Raw genomic sequence first — 21,802 nt, forward strand, 5'->3', positions numbered from 1 at the left:
TCACGCAGGATACTCCCAACAGTGAATTGGCAAAGTGAACCAAAGACTTCAGCTGTGTGAGGGGGGGGAACTAGTGTTGCCAATTATAATATTAGTGATCTCATGAAGCCTTTAAAGACCCATCACACAAAAGAGCACAAGGAAGTTCACCAAGCAAACTTTGGAAACCGTATTCAAAGGAGTAGATTAATCCGTCAAATCCCCCAATTCCTTCTTCATCCATTTTTTTTAACTGAACTGGTTTCACATTAGTACACTGAATCGGCCAATATGCAAAGTGGTACAATTATATTTAAACAACTAACTGCAACAAAAAACGAACACACAAACCCTTCTTTAAAAGTCAGAGGAAACTTAAAACATTAATTTTCTTGAAAGTAGTGGATTTTGTTAGTTGCCCTAAAGAGCTGGGTCCTGCAGACAAATCAGTGGTCGACTGATTTCTACCATTAACGCAACAGCTTCTAATCAGTGGTCATGTAGTTATAATTGCCTGAACAGCAACTTGTAATGAACGAATCTAACCAGGTCCTCATGACTTGCATCATTTCTGTCAGTGATCGTGTCCTCGCATGTTCTAAGCTGCTGAACCATTTCAGGTTTATCAGGCTTACACAGGTCTGTTGTGCAGACTGTGTACAAAGTGCTTTGGGACCCTGGAGTAATATGTGTTACTTCCAAACAAAAACACAAGAGGCCTAGTATCAATTCCCCATAAATATCATTGCTTTGTTGTCCATTCAATCCTTACTTGGACTTGAATTGTGATTAATTTGTCTCTACCGCAGTAAGAGTAGACTTCTGTTAGTCTGACTCAGCGGATGGAGACTGTGGGTATAACCCTGCTTCTGGGCGTATGTTTCACACAGCATTCTGCTCTCTATCTGCTGCTGGTCTGTAACCATTTTCAAAATCCTCTCAGCCACAGGAAACAATGAGAGCAACCTCCGAACAAGCAACTTACACGCTGAAAATGGCATGAAGACAAATATTTGGATTGTGAAATCACACAGTCGACATGTTCCTTTTTGTGGCCTTTTCTTTGTGGGAAATTACCCATTTCATCCACTGTGTTCCTACGTGAGCATGTTCCACAAAAACAAGTTCCCAGTTGGTTAAGTGTTTTTCAATTGTGATTGTGAGTTGAGATTTTTCCCCTATTTCAGAATGATAATGCTGGGAAGACCATTCTCTAATACTGACACAGGGCTGCAGAGATGCATTTGGCTTTGCATGACTTTGGTGATGGTGCTCACCTAGCTTGGCTGACTTATGCTAGTAATGATGACCCCCATCATTGGTTGGTATCATATGGGTAAAAAAGTCCAAGATACAGAGCTTTTGCATCACTTAGTTATACAAGAGAATGACATACTGGGTTAAAAGTCACTGCTTTTGTTGTTTTGGTTGCTCTTGAATTTATATTTCATCAGATATGTTTATGTGGTAGTTTGAGCCCAGCCCACATCACTGTCTAGAACCTGTGTGTTAACAGTGTGAATAAAAGCCCTGAGCCCTGGTACAGCTCCATTTAAATCTTCATTCTCATGGCATCTGCTGGGATTTGGTTGATACACCTTGTTCATGGGGAGCCCGTCTCCGCGCAGCATACTGTGTGTGACACACACACTTTGTTTCTGCATGGATAATTCAAATAGGGACGCTATCTTACTCTGCCACCATCTGTACAAGCCAAAGCAAATAGTGGAGGGAAAAATGTGTTTCTGCTCCCAACGATATGAATCACAGTCCAGAGAGGCTCTGTTAAGTGAAAACTTAATAGCAGGCTCAGAGAGGCGAAGACGAAACGGAAAGGAACAGAGATAAAAGAGCTGTGACCATCCACTCTATTCAGGCCCGGCCTCTCGCTTCCACCGGTGACAGGGAGATACAGTTTAATCGTACCCGACTCCACGCTCACACAAACACGATAAAGAAGTCAGACACATACACTGAACAAAGAACTGTGAATAAACACACGTCTGTAGCATCTGTGTAGCCGGGCGAAATTTAAACCTTCCAGCTCGTGCCAAGAACAGATTCCATGTTAGTTACCAGGTTTTGATGCATCACCTCTGGATCGGGCGAGACAGGACAGGATTATACTTTAGCAGTAACTCACAAACCCATGTCTGACAGCGTACAATGTTTTATTACCATGCAATTTGCCTCAGCCGCGGTAATGACTCTTAATTACAGCTGTACAATGCATTAATATCAAAGCTGTGGGCCAAGACCTTGTGTGTGCGCCGAGGTGTAGAGCTGCTGTCAGACATGCACTGAACTCCGGATAATCTCCTGAAATTATCTGGAGGGGTCAGTTGGACATGTTCATGCTCTACCCAGAGCAGGTAGTCAGTTCTCGCCGGACATTTTCCAGTTGTTGCGAACATGTCTGACCCAAACAATGTCCTCCTGCGTCCAGAAAATGCCTGGACCATATTGTGCGGACATTATCCGGAGTTCCCGTGTGTGTCACCATACTTGCACGCGTAGTATGTTGCGGTTTGGAGCGGCAGGATGTTGATATGACATCCAGCCTCTCTATGTCATGCATATTTCAATGTTAGTGCTTCTATACAGCAAATATTAATGGTGCAGTGGAGAAAAAACAGCCCAAATCCTTTGGAACTTGTGGGAGATGACGTGATGCCTGCCAAGGGATAACGTCATGCCTCCAGGACGAGGCGCTCTGCCTATCTGCTAAAACTTTCTTGGAAGCACTTTGGTTGAACCCGATCTTCTTCTCCGAAGCATTCGCTACAAAGTTAGTATATTCTCTAACTATGTCATCAAAAGAGTAGAGGAGAAGTAGGCCGGCTGATGGAAGATATTACACGTGTACATTCACACTGTGCTGGAGGGGGTACGTCGGGCTGTTATAATCAGCCTCTGACAAAGGTGGAACGTTCAGATCTCTCCTGTGTCTGTACCAGGGTTCACCAAATGGACAGCCCTTCATCCCACGTGGGCACAAATCAAGTCATTGGCTGCGACAGCACGGACACCTTGAACTTCTTTCTTCCAGCTCATTCCTTCTGTTCTCTCATCCCGTCAGAGGCCAACGGAGCTGAACTTCCATCCCAAAGGCTATAATCTGTACCCACCACTATACCTACTAATCTATAAGTCGCAGAATGTGCAGCTGCGTCTGTGGGTGTGTCTGTGTGTGAGGAGACGGGTCCGTGAAACAGTGTCTGTGCCTCGGTGTGAGGTCGCGGTCGTCAGTGCTGCCGGTGCAGATAGAGCCAGACATTTTCCGGGTCAATGTTCAGCTCTGAGCTCATTACCCTTGTTCAGTGTGATAATGTGAGTGTGCGTGTGACCGTCTGCCCTTCCCTGATAAACCACCGTGACCCACGAAGAGGCCTCGTACATCAATCACCTACTGTCCACGGAGCCGCATTAACCACCAGCTCCATTAAGGAGCACGTCCCTCCCCGTGGCCGCTCAATGACAATCACAAGATGTCTGGACGGGGTCCCAGATCGGACCGATTGAAACGCATCCACGCCGGGGTCAGGGTGAGGTCAACACCTCAAACAACCCACTCGTTGAGAGGGAGCGGGTTTGCTTGTGTCCCCGAGTACAAACAAATCATTAGACAGCCGGGGCTCCCTGCCAGAGCTCGCCGCTCTCTGGGGCTGACCGGCTTTTTTCCTGACAACCATCCAGCTCTACTGTCTGGAACAGTTAGGCCGCAGAGGGAAGAGGCAACTGAGGCGATTCAATCAATACCGGCTCATTATCTGTTGCCTTCTGTCCCACAGAGAGGAGTCTCCCCGCCCGGCCTGTTGATGAAGAAAGCGCACCACAATTCAATTAGGGGATGGCTGAGATGCCAAAAGAGGTTTGATCAAAGCACTCTGCCGGGCTAATTAGCACACGCAGCGGTTCACTGGGGCTATTTTTACATCTGAGGAGCGGAGTACCTTGTTTTGTTAATGGTAGTTTTACTCCTGTAATGGACTAGGAATAAGCCGGCTCATTTTCAATGCATAGGTTTCAGACAGAGGAGAGTGGAGGGGCCCCTTGGCCGTGGTGCTCCACACACACACACACACACACACAGGCACGCACGCACATGTTTATTAATGTGGACACGCACACGTATACACACACATGCACATAAACAAACGGCTGCAACCTGATGACCTTTCGAGGGTCTTGCAGGGTTTAATGTAACCCCTCTTTGCCGGTTCAACCCATCAGAAGTGTGCAGGTGTGTGTGTGTGTGTGTGTGTGTGTGTGTGTGTGTGTGTGTGTGTGTGTGTGTGTGTGTGTTTCCGCAGACAGGAAGTGTAAGGTCATCCAGAAATAGTGCCGGGGGAAAACAAAGCTGTTTCCAGGAGTCTTCAAGGACTTTTCAGGGAGCCCGGTGACAGCTTTATGAACCTCTTTACAAATGGTCGACCCTCTTTCTCCCTAATGAGGCAAAAAGAGTCGGGAAGGGAAAAGCAGGTGTGTCCCTCAAGGTGGGTTCATACCCCCCTGTTTGTGTGTGTGTGTGTGTGTGTGTGTGTGTTAGTCATTACAGACAACAAGTCAATTTCCATCAGGAAGCAACACCACATTGTCCTAACCCAAATTGACCTCCGAGTTCCCTCTCCTATGCTGAAACTTGACAGACGCACAAGTGTTGCACAGCAATACACACCGGCTCTCTATTAATGGGGAAGATGAAGTGAGGGAGGAGCAGCAGGGAACTCGGGCCGGAGGCAGCAAAGATTCACAGGAATGACCGAAAGAAGAAAGAACTGCCACAGAGACTTTTGCTAATCCCATTCCTCTGAAGAACAAATTCACCTCAGGCCAAAGACTCCAATCTAGATCAACGGCATCTTATATTTCTAAGAGCATTAAACTTGAGATAGTTTGTAACAGCGGCAACAAACCAATGCTGGCTTGACTGGTTACCACAACATAATGAATTCAAAAGGTGTTTTGACTTCTCAAGACAGTTGTGGCTGATACCAGCTGCCATCACACGTTTTTTCCTTTCCTTCCCTTCTTTTTGGATTTGCTCATGCATGTAACAATACATCAAAACTTCACCATTTGACTCTCCGTCTGAAGGGGGGAGAGGTTTTTACTGCTCCCTTAGCTGTTAAAAGTGGCATTTACTCGGGGGCTTATGGTGCGAGCAGGCTCAGTTTTAATACCGTCATAAATAACATCGTCACACTCTGTCAAGTGAACTCCACTCCGGGATGGTGACAAAGGCAAAGCCGGCCTGTGAGCCGACGGGAAGCATCATCTGAGGCTGCACGGTTACCATCAGTGCAAATGTCACAGTCCACACTTCACTGATCGGAAAATGAAACGCTCCAACGAGGTAAAAGTCACTGCAGCCACTGTTCTTTATTCTGATTAAACCTTAAAATGTTAAGATCGGAGCCGGATGTCTTAGAATAGATGCTTTTCAACATGAATCTGGATATTAATCTAGACTGCAGGCTCTGGATTTGAACCTATGCCTCAATCAGAACCATTTGATGCTGTCTCCATGTGATTCCTCTGGATCTCAGCATACATACATAGGTATCCACGAGAGAAAATCCATAGATCTGCTGAAGCCCCATCATCACACAGCATACTCACCCCCAAACTGTCCATCACTGTGGAGGCACTAACTCGCAGCTGTGTGAGCGCTGAGCTGAGTTCGACTCACCATATGTTTTCTGTCACAACAACTTAGTTCCTCGCGGATCAGACAGAGAAATAAAACAACATTTGCTGTCACGGAGCAACTTGTTGTGATTTCTGCTCAAACACGGAATCAGCAAATGTCAGAGTGAATGAAATGTGCTGGGAAATAGGAAAACATGGATGTGAGCGTCTGTTAGTCGTGGAACTAATGGGTGTTTCTGACACACGTGAGTTTTCATCACTCCAGGAGAACGTGACACAGATTCTGGTGCCCACTCAACATCCACATGTCATTTTTAAAATGAATAGCATGGCAACATTAACGTTTCTTTTCTCATCGATGGAACTTGAGTCAACTCACCAACTGTAAAGTGCAGATAAAGATGAGGGTGCATCGCCCGCTGCAGCAGCCCATTGTGTTGTGTCAGCGGGGAAAACGTGACTCGGAGCCGGGAGACAAGGAACCTGGAAACGGGTCGGAGGAGCTCTCAAATGCACCGAGCGGACTCCAGGCACCGCTGTCCCATTCTCCTCCCCCTGGTCCTCCTCTCTTCTCTTTGCCCAGATCCAAACGACAAACCCCGGGTAGGGAAGGATCTCTGTGCCGCTGAGGTCCGCGCTCTTGTTTGTGAAGTGCCTGCTGCTGCTGCTGCTGCCGGCCGGTCGCACACGAGGTGACTGACTGGGTGGAGGGCTGGTGTGTGGAGTAGTAGGAGGGGGGTGGGAGGTGACTGTGGTGGTGGCGGTGGTGGTCCGGGCTGGGAAGGGGCTGACCTGACTGGAGGGCGTCAACTGGTTCCTGGAAGCTGTCTGTGGTGTCTGTGGTGGTGACGCGGAGCAGAAAGTCCCACTTGATTCACTAAGAGTTTAAACAGAGACGGTCAATTTATTGTCATGGTGACCAATTACTCTAATCAGCCAATCAGGACTCCTGCGCCAAATAGATAACAGCAGTGAAGCTGATGTCGAGCAGCTGCGCGTTGGTATTTTAAAATGTTATCGATCCATAATGGTGTCTATTAATATTATGTTCCATTTTGAAATTGAGTGGTTTTCATGTAACTGTGTTGAGGAGTTAAATTAGCTGCCACTCATTAGCAACTGGCGCCATCTTGTGGCCGTGGGAGGCACATACTGACAAGCTCCCCCCAAAAAGCTTTTCATATTTCAGTCCACAGGGTCATTATTCAAAATGGAAGCCAAATCATCGGTTATATGATTTGTTTTTTGATTTCACTGTCAGGTTTGGCGTTATTCCTCTAAAGCTTTAACATTCAGATTCACATAGTTCGATTCAATGCCTTTACTTTACCTTCCAGTGTGACATAGAGACATTACTCTTCTAATATTTAAATATAAAGGCATTTAAAAACACAAGCAATAAATATAATGAAAGGTTAGGTCTTTACACAGACGAGTACTCACTTATATTCTACATACAATTATTAGTACAAGTGGAATATTATTACACTTGGTTAAGTTCCTTCTCTGAAGCACCACAAGCCCCTAGGACATTATCTTCTGATAAAACACATGTTTGATGTGTGTGTGTGTGTGTGGGGGGGGGGGGGGGGGGGGGGGGGGGGGATAGTTGAAATAATATGTCAATATGTTTGAAGTTTATTTACACACAACTTCCACTGTCTCTCCGCCCCTCTTCCTCTGCACAAGCCTTCTGGGTAGCCGCTGCTTAGTGTGATATATAATAGAAAAGATCTTAAAAGCAGCTCTCACAGTCACCCTCCTCCTCCTCTCCTCCTCCTCCTCCTCCTCCTCCTCCTCCTCCTCCTCCTCCTCCTCCTCCTCTCTCAGAGTGTGCTTGTGGAGGGGCCAACCTCTCTCCTCAGCAGCTTGATAAATGTTTTACGCATCTGCGGCCTAACTGAGGGAACACTTCACATCTCATTTTGTCACACAAGCTCCTCTGCTCTGCCCATTTTAAGAAACCTGTTCACCCTTCTCCCCTCCCCTCCTTTCTTCTCTTCTCTTCTCTTCTCTTCTCTTCTCTTCTCTTCTCTTCTCTTCTCTTCTCTTCTCTTCTCTTCTCTTCTCTCCTCTCCCCCCTGTCCCATGCCACCATGCCCACCTGCGTCCAGCTGGGACCCAGGAGGAGCTCCTCCTTCCTCGCCAAAAATAACCTCAGGCTATTAATGGAAACAAGCTTTTTTTTTCATGTGAAAAGTAAAAAAGCATTTCTTTCATCATGAAGACTGAAAAATAAAAAATAAAATTAGCATGGCGATCACTTAGAAGCCTCAGCATCACTGCAGGAGCCCTGGAGACTTGCATCAGTCTATAGTGAAGTCGATTAAGGATTGATAGTTTGTGTCACTTTTATACATTTATTAATGTTACAACTTTCTCAGACAGGCACATACCCCTTGTGTTATGTAATTTAACGTAGGGTTACTCCATGTGGAATTACACAGAGGCCTATAGCCTATTTACCTTATGAAGACAAAGCTAATGCAAAACTGATATAGTTTAGCAATTTTTATGCCAGTATCATATATAAGTTATGTTCTTTTAGGGGCAAATCAAATTTGACTCAAGATCCACTCACAAGCTTTTCAGGTGATTATGTCTGTCTTCATTAACTGATGCAGTTTGCTCAAGAGGACAAAAATGCAACTAATAAAATCATAACTGCTACAATTCAACACTGATGAAAACTATGTGATAGAGTTGAAAATTCCAGTAAAATCTAATTTAGGATTTCATGCAAAATCCATTGATTCTGTTTGTTCCGTCACACACGTTCAACAACAAATCAAAGAGAATCTATTTGCCTCAATCATGTAATGTAAAAGCTTGAGTGAGTATATGAAGTGTGTGAGTGTGAGTGTGTTAGTGTGTGAGTGTGTGTTGAATTACCCAGTTGGTTTCTAACAGCTGTCACATCTTACACATGAAGCCAGCCAGTGTAAGAGCTGCTAGTAGAATACATTAGTCACTGTCCTGCACTTCCTGAGCACACGAAGCTCACTCATTCACAAACCCATCTCGTATGAGGACATGCTTTTTGAATGTGTGCCATAAAAATGTCGGTGTGTGCATATCTGGGGTGATGGCTGGGAGAGGGAGCGGTGCTGGGAAAGTGGAGCTGAGGCAGAAATAAGGTCACTGTTATAGTTCTATTAGAAGCCCTGATGGAGGTTCTCCTTGCTTTCCCATTTTGCCCAAACGCCCCCATATCGACTCACTCAGTGTGTGTGTGTGTGACCAGAAGTCTTCTTCCTTCATGACAAGTGTGTCCAGACCCTCGGGGGCTGCTGTTCTTCTCGGAGACACTAACATGAAGTGACAGGAGAGCCAGCAGTGTGCTGCTCGGAGGGGACCTGCATTGTGGAGGAGACCCAGGAGTCTGGCTGGTCGAGGACAACAATAGAAAAAGAGCCCTCAAAAGGACGAGGCTTTTCTCCCTTTCAGAGCGCCTGGGGCTGTCGCTTCTAGTTCGCCACTCTTTCTTTCTTTTATCCTTCTTTCTCAGTTTCCCTTCTCACAAACATTGGCGCCCAAACACAACAGAGGAAATTCCTCGTCCTGTTTTCAGTAATAGCAGCCAGGTCATCGTGTCTGAGGCCGGAGGAGACCTGAGAGCACATTTCATCCTCTCTTATCCCCACATCAGCCTGAATGACTGGATTTCCCTCGAATGATGGTGGTGCAGCAGCAGTTTGCTGTGTCACCTGCTGAACTGTTGTTGTACAGGATGTTGTCTTTTACACACACACACACACACACACTGAGGCAAATAACACATCCTCACCAAACACCATATCATCAGCAGAACGAGCTGCTCCCTTCATCTCTGCCTTACATTTATCAACACAAACACAGAGCTGCAAATTACATCTTCCACTGCTGTGCGACCAGCATATGAAGGCTTTCTTTATTTAGATCCAGGCTCATAAAAGATTAAGATTACGCATGAGCCCTCGGAGGCAGAGTCTCATTTGTTGTTTTTTTCTATTCTCCATCATCTTTTCTGTGCCATGAAGAGAGCTCCAGACTCGATGAGGAATAAATACAGAGACTATCACGAGGTGCACGTCAATTATTTAGTGTGGGATTATGCTTTGGTGAAGATGTACTGGTCCACATAATCATTTTTCAGCAATTGCGGTTATCCTAACTCTCGCCACCTGGAGGCGCTCCTCTGTGAAAGGGTGTTTAATTGAATGGACGCCTTCACAGCTGTGTCAAGCTAGACACAAGCCGGGAAACAGCCGGAAATCAGGTAGATGTCTTTCAGAATAAAAGCATTCTGGTTGAGCTACAAACAGTGTGACAGGGGATCTGTGTTTTGTGAGATTCTCCTGTTTCTCACAGTTAATGTCGTCATACAAGATCAGTGCTGACAGAACCATCAGCGATGAGGCTTCATCTAAACCAGACAAAGAGCTGAGAGAGACTCATACAAGTCACTCATTTACTAAGTTGTTTATTTATTTATTGAAATCCTTTTTAATTAAGCTTGTGTGCCTGAACAAGGCTTAGTCAAGTAGGCCTTTGGGTTTCGGGAGTTCATTGTAGGCTGAATAAATATGAGGCCAAATACGTCTTAAAATATCCCTCATCTCATAAATAGTTAATAAAAGAGGTTAACCTAGATTAATTAGTTTTTGTTTTTAAGTGCTATTTTTAAAGGGGATAAACATAGACACCGAAATGAGCTTGGAGCATGGCTAGTGGGAATTAGTATTTAGCTCAACCCTAAACTTTTACGACTGAAGTGTTTCTCTCTGGTATTTGCTGCACAAACTCTATAAAGTGAAAAACAGCTGATTGCACCGAAAGTACGTCTGATTACATGGTATAAATGACGTGATCCAATATTTATATCTGTATGTGATTATAGTCTTTACTTCATAAGGGTTTCACCAGGGAACGGTTTGGCCTTGGTGGAGGAATCTGCTCCATTGCGTGTCATTCTAGTTTTTCCCTTATTTTATTTCCCCAGACTTGACCAAACATATAAAGACAATGGTGTTGTTCATTTGTTAAAGGGATAGTTCACACAAAAACTGAAAATTCACTCATGATCTACTCTTTAGGAGGGGTGGGTGAAGGGTTTGAGTCCACATAACACTTTTGGAGATTCAGGGGTTAACAGCGCTGCAGCCAAATCAAATACAGTTGAAGTAACTGGGGACCACTTCTTCAAACGTAAACAACTACAGAAAAAAGTCTCCATACTGCTCCTGTGGTGTCATCCAAGTGTCTGTCCGCCCAGACATTCAAATGAAACTTGACACATGGTCATTTACACCATGTTTTTAGCCTAAATTACAATATTTACAACATTGATTAGATGATACTGTTTGTTACATAATGGAAAAGTGTGTCAATATTATTTATCAGTATTTCAACGTAAGACATACTTCACCAAACATACAGAGAATGATGTCATTCGTTTGTTAAGACGCGTGTGTTATTCTGAAAGGCTGCACAGGAAACCGGACTCGTCACTCCACGTGCCTTGACGGTGGTGTGAGTCACATGGTGCTGCCTGGCGGAGGGAGCTGATGGAGCCAGATGAGGGAGGCAGGAGGCGAGCCCCTCCGGTTGCGCGTCAGCATCCCCTCAAATAGGAATCTGCTGCTGTCACTTCTGCTCCACATTCCGAGAGGCGAACCACCGAAGCCCCCCCCGGACACCACAACTCAAGCCCAACTCCGTCTGGCGTGCAGCTGATTTTTTTTTTTTAAATCTAGCATTTTGCATGTGATGGCCAAGGAAGAAGAGTAAGGGGCGGATGAGAGGAGGCTGGAGCTCTTCTCCAAAGAATGACAGTGAGGACCAGGGCGCGCTGTCCCGGGAGAACTCATCCGAAGAGCTGGCACCGAGACACCGGGATGCTCCTGTGACGCACCGGCGGGGGGGTGGGTGGACCGGTGAGTACAACCCGATCTGTCCCCCTGACATCCTGCTTCCACTTTTGGTGACATGTGTGTTTCCGTTGGACAAGTCCCCGCTCATCGCCTGGGCATCGACCCCACACCTCTATGATCGATCATCATCGTCACCGCCGGTTGGTCAGAGACATGTGAAAGTTGCGATGTCAATTTTGGGAAATTTGTTCTCACCTCCCGCCTCCACCCCGAGCACACACACACACACACACACACACACACACACACACACACACACACACACACACACACACACACACACACCCGCAACTTAACGCACACACGCACGCACGCATCGAATGCCGTGCTGTGCGCTTTACGCGGTGGGTGGCGCCTGGGTGGTCCATGGTGCATGTTCCCTATACAAGTTTGTGATTAGAGCGAACATGTGTTGCGCGCTGCGGTCACCACCAGGCTAATTATTAAAAGGTCTGTTGGGGGGGGGGCTTCTCCTATCATAGGCTCTCATCACTAATCCGCTCTTGGGCCTGGAGGGCGTGGGTTTGCTGTGCGTGATGATAAGGAGGAAGGCACCAGCTCCACTCACACAGCAGGGTAGATTCATTATGATCTCACAACTGATGAACTCACCGAGGTGCCAACGAGGAGGCAGGGAAACAGAAATCTCTCCTTCAAAAAAAATATCAATTAACTCTCCATTTCCCTAATTGATCCACGACAGTGAGGATGATTTCAACCAAAAGCTTAGATTCTGTCTGATGAGATACACAGGCGGCATCGATTAAAGCTGTATTCCCTGAAATAACTGTGATTTCCAGGCGAGTCGGTAATCCTCAGCACAAACACCTCATGCAGTCTGCGATTGGTTCTTTTTTCCCTCCTCACCTGTAATAAGCTGCTTCCTGTGCTGCTGGATGTGTGGGTGTGGGTGCGAGGAGAACTTCCACAGCAGCCTCAGTGCATGTAGATGAATGAAATCCACTTACCATGCACCAAGGGTTCCCATCTCCAGTGTGCATGCATGTAAGTGTGTGTGTGTGTGTGTGTCTGTGTGTGTGTGTATTTCACCTCATTACACTCATTGTGTTGACTTAAGCAGGAGGGTCACCCCTGAGGCCCGTTCTCCAGCCTTATTGAGGAGTGATGCCCTGAATTACAGCAGCCTCCCCGCTGCCTGCAGGAGCACACGGGGAGAGAGAGCGTTCAGCTCACGTGTGAAGTTCACGACTGTGACTTCAACCCAAAGCATCGCGTGTGTGTGGACGTGACATGTATTTCCCTGGTGCAGATACATCTTGTCAGTGCGTTACACAATCACCCGGTGTAGGAGGCAACCCCCCCCCCCCCCCCCCCCCCCCCAACAACCTCTCACTACACGTGTGTTCTGCTTAACTCTCAGATGTCGTGTGTGTTTCAAATGTTTTGCGACGGAGCTCCCACAGCTCTGGTTCGAATCCCGGGCAATTAAAGCTCCCAGTCGGCCCACGCAACACTTTGTACAGGAGCTCCCTCTTTTCTTGTGTTGTTCTACAAACTGACAACTCCCTCACCACCCCCCCCAACCCCCACCACCCCACCCTCTCTCCTTTACAGCCTGCGTTTTCTCCCCGAAGGCGTTCTCCAAATTCTCCCTGTGTATGTATTAAACATCAAGCATGTCCGACTGCAGGCGCCGGGGCCGAGCACTTAAAGGCAGAGTCAGCCTTCTGTGGAGGGTGACAGAACAGTCAGATGGCCCCCACAGGGCAGAGAACAATTCCTGCTGCTGATGCACCCAAGGCGACAGGACTGGAGCGCTCCCTTCTCCTCCACCCGCCCGCTCCCCCCCCCCCCCCCCCCCCCGCCTCCGCTCTCCTCCACCCGCAATTCCATCATCCCTCCCCACCTTCCCCTCATGGAAATAACCAAGCTCTCTCTCGGGTTGAGTCGCACACACCTGCACCAGCTTCTTCCCCTTCCGCTTACTCTCTTTCATAAACACACATGCAGACCTTTGCCTCAGGAGTCATGTGACGATCAGAACTGCTGTTGCACACACACACATACACATACACACACACACACACAGACACACACACACACACACACACACACATACACATACACACACACACACCCTGTTTTATATCCACAGTCATGATTTCTTGTGCTCACTGTCATACACCGCTATTCTCTCCCTCACACATCCACCCAGTGGTCACTTCACCACCTGGTTCAACTGGTCTGCCATGAGATCTACTTTGATGATAACTGTAATGCTCAGTTTGTATAGAGCCTGTTTTAGCTCTGATGTCATAGTCAGGGATGGGGTCGTACTGGACTTCAGGTGTTTCTAATAAGATGTAATAAAAATAATTAACACCTCAATATGAAGGAGTCCAGGACATCTCAACCTCTAAGTATGATCTTGTTGTACTGGCGGCACGGTGGTGCAGTGGTTAGCCTCACAGCGTGAACCAGACGGCTGAGCGGGGCTCGTGTCTGCGTGGGTTTTCTCTGGGGGCTCCAGCTCTCTACCCACTGTCCAGACACAGGCAGCTTGGGTTAGGTTCTGAATGTTGGCCCTGCGATACACTGGCAGCACCGGGCCTAGCACCACTTCTACCCTCAGAGGATTCGTGGTAGAGATAATGGATTAATGGATAGCAGAGATTCACCCAATAACCTCAATAATGTACCAAAAAGTGTCTTATGATTCTCACTTATACATAAAACTATACTTTTATTTGAGCGGCTGTACTCAGACGATTTCAGTTCAGACTTAAAGCAAATTTTTTTTTAGAGGCTGGATTTAGAATCTTGGGTTTAAAATCTGTAGATGTGAAATTATGAGTCTAATACATAGACATGCAGAAACTGTAAATGTCCCCCATGGTTTGTTTTGAGGTCAGTGACACAAACAAACAGGTGGACTCACACGCTATCGAAGGGAAAGTGTCTGCGTGTGTGTGTGTTTGTGTGTGTGTGTGTGTGTGACAGTGGCTGCTTTGTGAGAACATTATGGACAAACACATTTCCCGTGACTAAAGACCTGATATTCCATAATACTGAAATGCCAGATAACATTTAATGCGTGAGATCGAGAATAGTAAATGTGTGCGAAGCCGAATGATGAGTGGACTATATCTGAGAGAAAATTACAGTACGTGTTACTTAGAATAGCCGAGTGTGCAAGAGAGAGAGTTTGATTGAAGAGTAAATAGCATTGAACTTTCGATTCATGGCCTGCAGCTCTTCCTACAGTGGAGAGGAGAAAATAAATAATCAGACAAACCCTGCTGTTTCTGACCTTGCCATTGTTCCGACAAAACCTGAGACATTTTAAGACTTTATTAAACGGTCTGTTGCTTAATTTAAATTCAAATATTAATGCCACTGTTGAAGGTCCAGGCTTGGTTTTTGAAGGAGTCCGTGAGACAATTTAGCAACAGAGAATTTGAATGAAAGTAAAAACCCTTTTAGTCTTAAGCACGCGCAATAATTTCCTCTTTGCACTTATCATAATCAAACACACTGTTAGTATCTATCACACATATACACCGTCTACACAAACTTTATTATCTATCAGACATTTTTTTTCTGAAAAACGCACACTCATACAAACTACCCCTATGATAAACCATGTTATATGATTGTGCGTCTGTGAGTTATAATGAGACAACAGTGAGTCACAGGAACTGGGGGTTTTAGAAATCGTTGCAAAAAAGTTGCATGAGCCCCGATGATCACACACCAAATGGCCCATGAATCTCCAAAAAAAACGTGTTTGAGCACAACGCGTGTGTGTGTGTGTGCATGTCAGCTGTGTGCATAACAGCTCAGGGACCGGGGGGACGTAGATTGGCCAGCCAGCCAGACAGATGTGCCCTCGCCCGGACCCGGAGCGCGGGGGCCTGGAACCAGCCTGCCACCCAGCATTAGTGCCATGGATCCATGACCAAAGGGCTGAGGGCACCGAAACTCACTGTCTGCATAAAATGCTCTCAATTATTAACGCTGTGTACAGGGCAATAAGAAGCAGGGCCGCGGCCACTGGAGGAAACTGGGAACTTGGCACGGAAGAGAAAGGAGGGAAGAAAGAGTCAGTCAGGGGATGACGAGCAAAGAGAAGTGGAATCAGTGAATGGACCGAGTACTTTTTTAGTTTTCTGTGTAATTATATAGTCAACTTAACATTGACACTGAAGTACACATAGTACGATATATATATATATATATATATATATATATATACCAAAAGATCTCCATAGCAACTGGAGATCAAACCAGTGATGGCGATGCACTTTGGTGATAAAAAGAAAAAAGGACCAGTGAGACCTTCATCTTTTTTCACACACACTTCTCGTGTCCTGACTTTTCAATCCATGCCTTCATCCGCACAGTCGCACAGGAGCCCCCCCCCCCCCCCCCCATCCGGAGTGCGCAGGTATTTTGGTGTCCGTCATGTCGCTGCACACTAAACACATCTCAGGGCTGCGCACACAGCGTTGCAGTAGGTGGCCATTAGAGCAGGAGCACTGTAATTCATAAGTATTGATTGATGTCCGAGCAGCATCACAGCCTTAATGCCCCCGAACACCGACCATACACCAGAGCAAACACTGTAAATAAAGCAGAAGAGGGTAAAAACTCCCACAGATTTAGATACACATGCTGTTAACTCCATTTTCTACTGTGATACAATCATAGCACAAGAATATTAAATAATCAGCTTGTTCCGAACATTGCAGCAGCATCATTCCATGTAGATCATGTACTCCATCCTCTGCTCCCCTCCTTGTGCTGCTCGCTGCTTTATTATCTCGAAATCTACATCCAGTTTTATTCTGCGTTATCATCAGGCGCCCGGGTCCTCATGGCGGGGTCCGATGTGGAGAGCAGGAGATCAATGTAATCGAATGTGTCCACCGACACGTGCGTTTGTTTCAGAAAACATTTGAATCAATGGAATTATAATCGGTTGGTTTAGAAAGTCACAGGGTCAGTTACAGCTGAGATTAACTGAGGAATATACTCCCTCTTATATTTAGCATTTATCACTGTGCACTTTGATTTATTAGCTTTTCCGTAAAGACTTACAGTCGTGCGTTGGTGTTCTCAGTTATCATTTATCATGGCCACCATCTATTCCTCTTTTCTTTTTTAAATTTCAAGCAAGTTAGGATAGTAGTTTAAAGTTCCCCTCCAGGCGCTTATTACTCTATATTCTTACATATTCAAATTATTTTATTTAAAGAATTACCTCTCGTGGACTTTAAATGGCTTAAATGTAAATCTACACCTTCCGTCCTAACTTTGTGACTGAGAGGAATACACACAAATGATTGATTGAATTTGCACTCATGCGTGTGTGTGTGTGACTGTGCCAAGGTTGATGTGTTCAGCCATGATGCGGACGGGTTATTCAGCTAAAGAAAACGTGGAGGGACACGTCAATATCTTTAAGGTCTTGATATTTTCTGGAGGGGGCCTTTTAAAAGCCCAAAGGGGAATCACAGCAAAATCAGCAGCCACAATATTAAGATCTTAAAGGACATGAAGATATTTGTGAGCTTCACTGTTTAAGTAAAGTTAAATCACTTACTTGTAACATATCATCACTTTGAGTTCACCCCACTGTGACCTCAGTTCTCTGCTGCTGGCCTGTTCCGCTCACTGCCTTCCTCTGTGTCCCTGCTGAACAGAGAGCAGACACTTTTTTATTTTTCATCGTAAAAGTTTAAGAGTTTGTCACTTCTCGTGGGCGGAGAAGTGTTTACACCAACAAGAGTTTAATCTGCGCAAACAGAGCGAAGCATCTGGGTCTCATTAGCGGTGATGGCTCTTCTTCATCGCACCCCGCGCTTCGTGTTTTATTTCATGCTCTCAGATCGGCACACTTTAACACAAAAATACCGCCTGCTGCCGCTTTAAGGGACGGATTACATAAGCGCCCCTCACGCTCTGATTTAGGCTGAGTGTCAGATCGGCAGCTCGGCGGTGGCAACAGGTGTGTTTCCTCAACACGCTACCCGGCACATATCAGATCCTGTCAAGATACGGGGAAAAAGGGCAACAAAGCAGAACCAGCAGCTAAAAACTCACGATGCAGGTGGAGCTCCCTCCGGCAGCCAGCAGACACACAGCTGCAGATGTTGCATCATCAGACGCAGAAGGTGCCACGGTTTGATTATAATAAGAAAACTCTCTTGTGAGTGAATCTCAGCTAAAGTTACCAATACAAGAGTGATAAGGGCATCCCTACCTCTGTCAGGGAGGTTAGGTTTTCTTCCTCTGGCCCCTTTGTTTTGTTTGTTTCATGCAACAGCTCCTGATTGGATTTCACAGGAACTTGGTGAATGGATGGTCCAACTTTCTTAAACGTTGATAGATTGGATCTTGATGAAAGACTATCAGGCATATTATAGGGAACTGATATTTATTAACTTGATTATCATCTTGAATCAATTTAAGGGCTTTGTATTCTGGGACTGTTGGGCCTGATTGGATGTAGGAGGCGGAGTGACAGGCAAGCTACAGTATACTCCTTCAAGGCTAATGCTCTATCTCGCTATGTTAAAGCAGTGTTTCCCATTCATTATCTAAGATTAAGATTAAGATGGATTTATTAGTCCCAAACACATGGTACACTCATGCAGGTAGGGAAATTTAATCTCTGCTTTTGACCCATCTGGTGCAGGACACACAGAGCAGTGAGCGACCATGTACGGCGCTCGGGGAGCAGATGTTGGGGGAGTAAGGTGCCTTGCTCAGGGGCACTAGACAGGGTAGGGAGACTCTTGGATTTTTGGACAGATCAATCCAGGTTCTCTCCGTGGAGTCGAACCAGAGACGAACCAGAGACCTTCTCTGCCCATAGTCCAAGTTTCTGCCTCTAGACACTGGTGACGACGTCATATTCAAATTCATCCCACCGCCGTCTTGCAACGACCCCCAGAACATTCTGGACTTCTCATATCAACCTAAGAGATCTCTGACTGGGTGACCTCCGTTGCTGCATTGTGTAGCTGAGTGCAGAACTGTCTGCTGCACTGTTTGCTGCACGCCCGCTCGCTCAAGCCATCGTCGATAAAATCTTTACCGTCCACACAGGCAGACCTCAAAGTTTCCGCCCAGCTGTGTTATGTGGTGCAGTTCTCTCTCCCTTGTGAGAACTTTATTTCGCTCCTTAGTCTGTGTACCTGTCCCTTGGAACCTGTTGCACGTTAGAGGAAGTTAGTGCTCCTGGAGTGTGACCCTGCTCCAGCTCTGTGAGACCCTGCTGTTCTGTGGGAAACGCTTCAGAGAAAGTGAAACTAAATTTCTGTATCTGCCCATCTACCCATGATAACATGAGCTGGCAGAGGTGAAGATGAGGTGAAATGCATTCCGTTGCTTCGATGAAATATTCTGTTGTGTTTTTTGTGTGGAAAGGTATTGCTTATCAAAGCTGCAACATATTAGGACTGAGCACAGCAGGTGAGGAACATGATACGTTACAGCGTGTGTCATGTTGTGTGTATGTGTTTGTGCGTGTATGTGTTTCTACACCCCCCCCCCTAAACCATCTGCCCATATTTGCCTATGAACAGTGTTTATGTGTCACTGGCTTCAGTTCTGATATAAACATGAAAAGGAGCTGCGTGGCTCGTGAAGATGTCTCTTCCTGTTCGAGCCGGTGAAACCACGGAGCTGAGTTCACCTTTGCTACAGGAGCTGTTCATCGATTCCTGTGACAGTCACGCAGGTGTTGACGATGGAGGATCAGCCTCTGCACTCAAAGAGCGAGGACAGCGGGGCTTTCACACCAACCAGTGTATTTATTTATTCATTAACAGGCGGTTTGCTCCTCGGCTCTGCCTCTGAGGGCCGTTTTCACCCGTTTCACCTACTGAGGTTTCAGACGTAAGCGTGCATTCGGTATCGGATGTGTCTCGGGCCGGCAGGATCTCACGAATACACACGCGCAGTAGCATCCACCCATGAGCCTTACCATGAATGAGCAAAGACTGGAGGGACATTGGAAGCTGGAGGAAGAATTGAAGGGTGGAGTCAGGGCTCTGGGGAGCACGGCGAGGCAGATCCCATATTGATTGGTTTAGTAAGAGAATCCTCTGGCTTTAATGGTGCTGCTTAATAAGAGTGGCTTGTGGAAAGAGAGATCACATCAGCTGAGCTCCACTCCAGAGACGGCCTCCACTCTAAAGAACAGTTCACAGCGGAATCAAAACATTGTGAGAGGGGGCTAATCCATTCAGAGTACAGGTTTTGGCACGTAGCAACTTTCAGATTTGGAATTATTGACCGTATATCATTTTTGTGTTTACATGAGCTGCTACTAAAACATCCCATTCATATTCCTGTTTACATGTTAGTTGAGAGCATTATGATTCACATCATTACATCTTATTCACCCAGGTTTAAAACCTCAAGCTGAAATATTTGAATGTATGAATGATGCTACCGTATTCTATCTTGGGTGTTTTGTGTAAAAATGTCCAAAAGCTACAATTTTTTATTTTTTCCTCTTGTTTACACACAGGGTATAAATAGTCGCACAGTTGGTGAGTGTCGTGTGTTGATTTTGCAAAATGCTGTGAAAACTCCAAGGATATCATAATCTGAAGACATATACATTTTTACATGATAGAACTTGTGTCTTTATTTCATGTTCGGGTTAAGGTAACCAGATAATGCTGTTTGCATGGCAGAGTCTTATTCAGGCTTTCGTCCTAATCAGGTTAATATCAGTATCTATGTTAACGTTTTCTCTGTGAGGTCGGTTCAAGTTTTAGAAAGGGAAATAAAAGTCCCAAACTTAAGTCACAGGGTAAAAGGTTGAGCACAGTATCACATATCTTCTAAAACCCTAAGCAGCCGTGTCAGGTAGTTGGCTACGTGACAGGATCAGACACAATCAACCGTACCATCCTGCAGTAGAGTTGTAGAGCAGCATGGATGTTGTGGTTTTTGCATTGACGGTCTTTCTTTTTTTTCTCTCTCACCCTATGTGTCTGTCTCGGTGTTAAGTCAAGAGCCTGGCTTCACAGAGACACTGAGCTATTTTAGGAGGCAGCACATTGTGTTAAGTGAGGAGGCGCACTGACACGACTGGGATTGAGACTTCTTGGTTTCTGAAAAACCTTGAAAATGTCTTTATTTAGTACTTTCCTCCCACGACTCCCTCGCAGATTGCACGTAGCTGCCATCAGATAACGGAGAGTTACGCAAGCAGGTAGCACATCAAAGCCAGAAGAGAATAAACCACATTGCTGACGATAACTATTTTTACTTTTCTATTGCAAAGTGACATTTTCAATCAGCAGGACTGTTATCTCGGTATCCAGGCCATTTGAGTTCTGTGAAGCGGACGCAGAAAGAGATACTTTTGTCATCATTTGACGTTTTAATACATAGATTATTAAATACGAAGACGGCTACCAACTATCATAACTTTGAAGAATGAAAGTGGATCGTATGATACTTAGAGAGAGAGAGAGAGTTTGTGTGTGCGTGTGTGTGTGTGTGTGTGTGTGTGTGTTTCTTATTGAGAGAAGGGCCGGGGCTATTTTGGGCTGTTTTTGATGATTTAATTTTTATTATTTATGTATTCACCTCCACATGAAAGAGAGCTGAGGTCCCAAGCGGTCTCTGTCTATTTCTCTCTCACACACTTTCTCTCTTTTATGCAAACACACACATAAATCCATATATATTTAGTCACTCACAACCACTTTTTTGTAAACACTCGTCATTACCTTCAACTTTTTTGTATGATATTTTATTATGTTCTACTATATTTGGTATCACATTTGATGGGATGTATTCACTTCCACTCTCCCTCTGTCACAAAGACCCAGTGTAATCTGATACCTCTGAGTGTGCACGTCTGAGTGTGCATGTAGTTCATTGTGTCGGCCTGTGCTTCCACGTGTTTGTTGAAAGCACCTGCTGTGTTTTTCCCTTCCACTCACACATCTGATCGATAGCAAGCTGGCTCTGTCAGCGTGGTCGCTGTCATGGAATCGCCGCTAACCCAATTAACCAAACTGTGCAGCAACCCAATTAGCAGAGCCGCTGCACTATGTCAACACTGTTCCACCACACGCGTGCATCTCCCTGGCATCAAACATAAGAGGCCGGCACGCCAAACACAGAGTGCAATAACCACTGGCCTCATTTCCTTCTTCAATAGTGCGCATCAATACCTGTAAAATATTCATGTTATATCATTTTTTAAATGTTTTTCTCATTGATATAAAAGCACTGTAGAAGTTATAACCACATACTTACATATA

General features: G+C 45.7%; 2 protein-coding genes across 5 annotated transcripts in view; one reads left to right on the forward strand and one right to left on the reverse strand.

The window, feature by feature from the left end:
• nkain4 (sodium/potassium transporting ATPase interacting 4) overlaps window positions 1-6,336 on the reverse strand; it is a 44,954-nt gene extending 38,618 nt beyond the window's left edge. For both annotated transcript variants that reach the window (XM_053425017.1, XM_053425018.1), the window contains exon 1: window positions 6,011-6,336. In XM_053425017.1, coding sequence (XP_053280992.1) covers window positions 6,011-6,064 — 54 coding nt within the window. In that variant the 5' untranslated portion in view covers window positions 6,065-6,336. The remainder of the gene's footprint in view (window positions 1-6,010) is intronic.
• A 4,812-nt stretch (window positions 6,337-11,148) lies between these two features.
• LOC128442528 (WAS/WASL-interacting protein family member 1) overlaps window positions 11,149-21,802 on the forward strand; it is a 40,717-nt gene continuing 30,063 nt past the window's right edge. For 2 of the 3 annotated variants that reach the window (XM_053425019.1, XM_053425022.1), the window contains exon 1: window positions 11,149-11,546. The gene's annotated coding sequence lies outside the window, so the exon portion shown is untranslated. Of the gene's footprint in view, window positions 11,547-17,243; window positions 17,681-21,802 lie in introns of those variants that run through there. The other variant, XM_053425021.1, reaches the window with a different exon arrangement.

Source organism: Pleuronectes platessa, chromosome 6 (genome assembly GCF_947347685.1).
Source record: "Pleuronectes platessa chromosome 6, fPlePla1.1, whole genome shotgun sequence".
NCBI lineage: Eukaryota > Metazoa > Chordata > Actinopteri > Pleuronectiformes > Pleuronectidae > Pleuronectes > Pleuronectes platessa.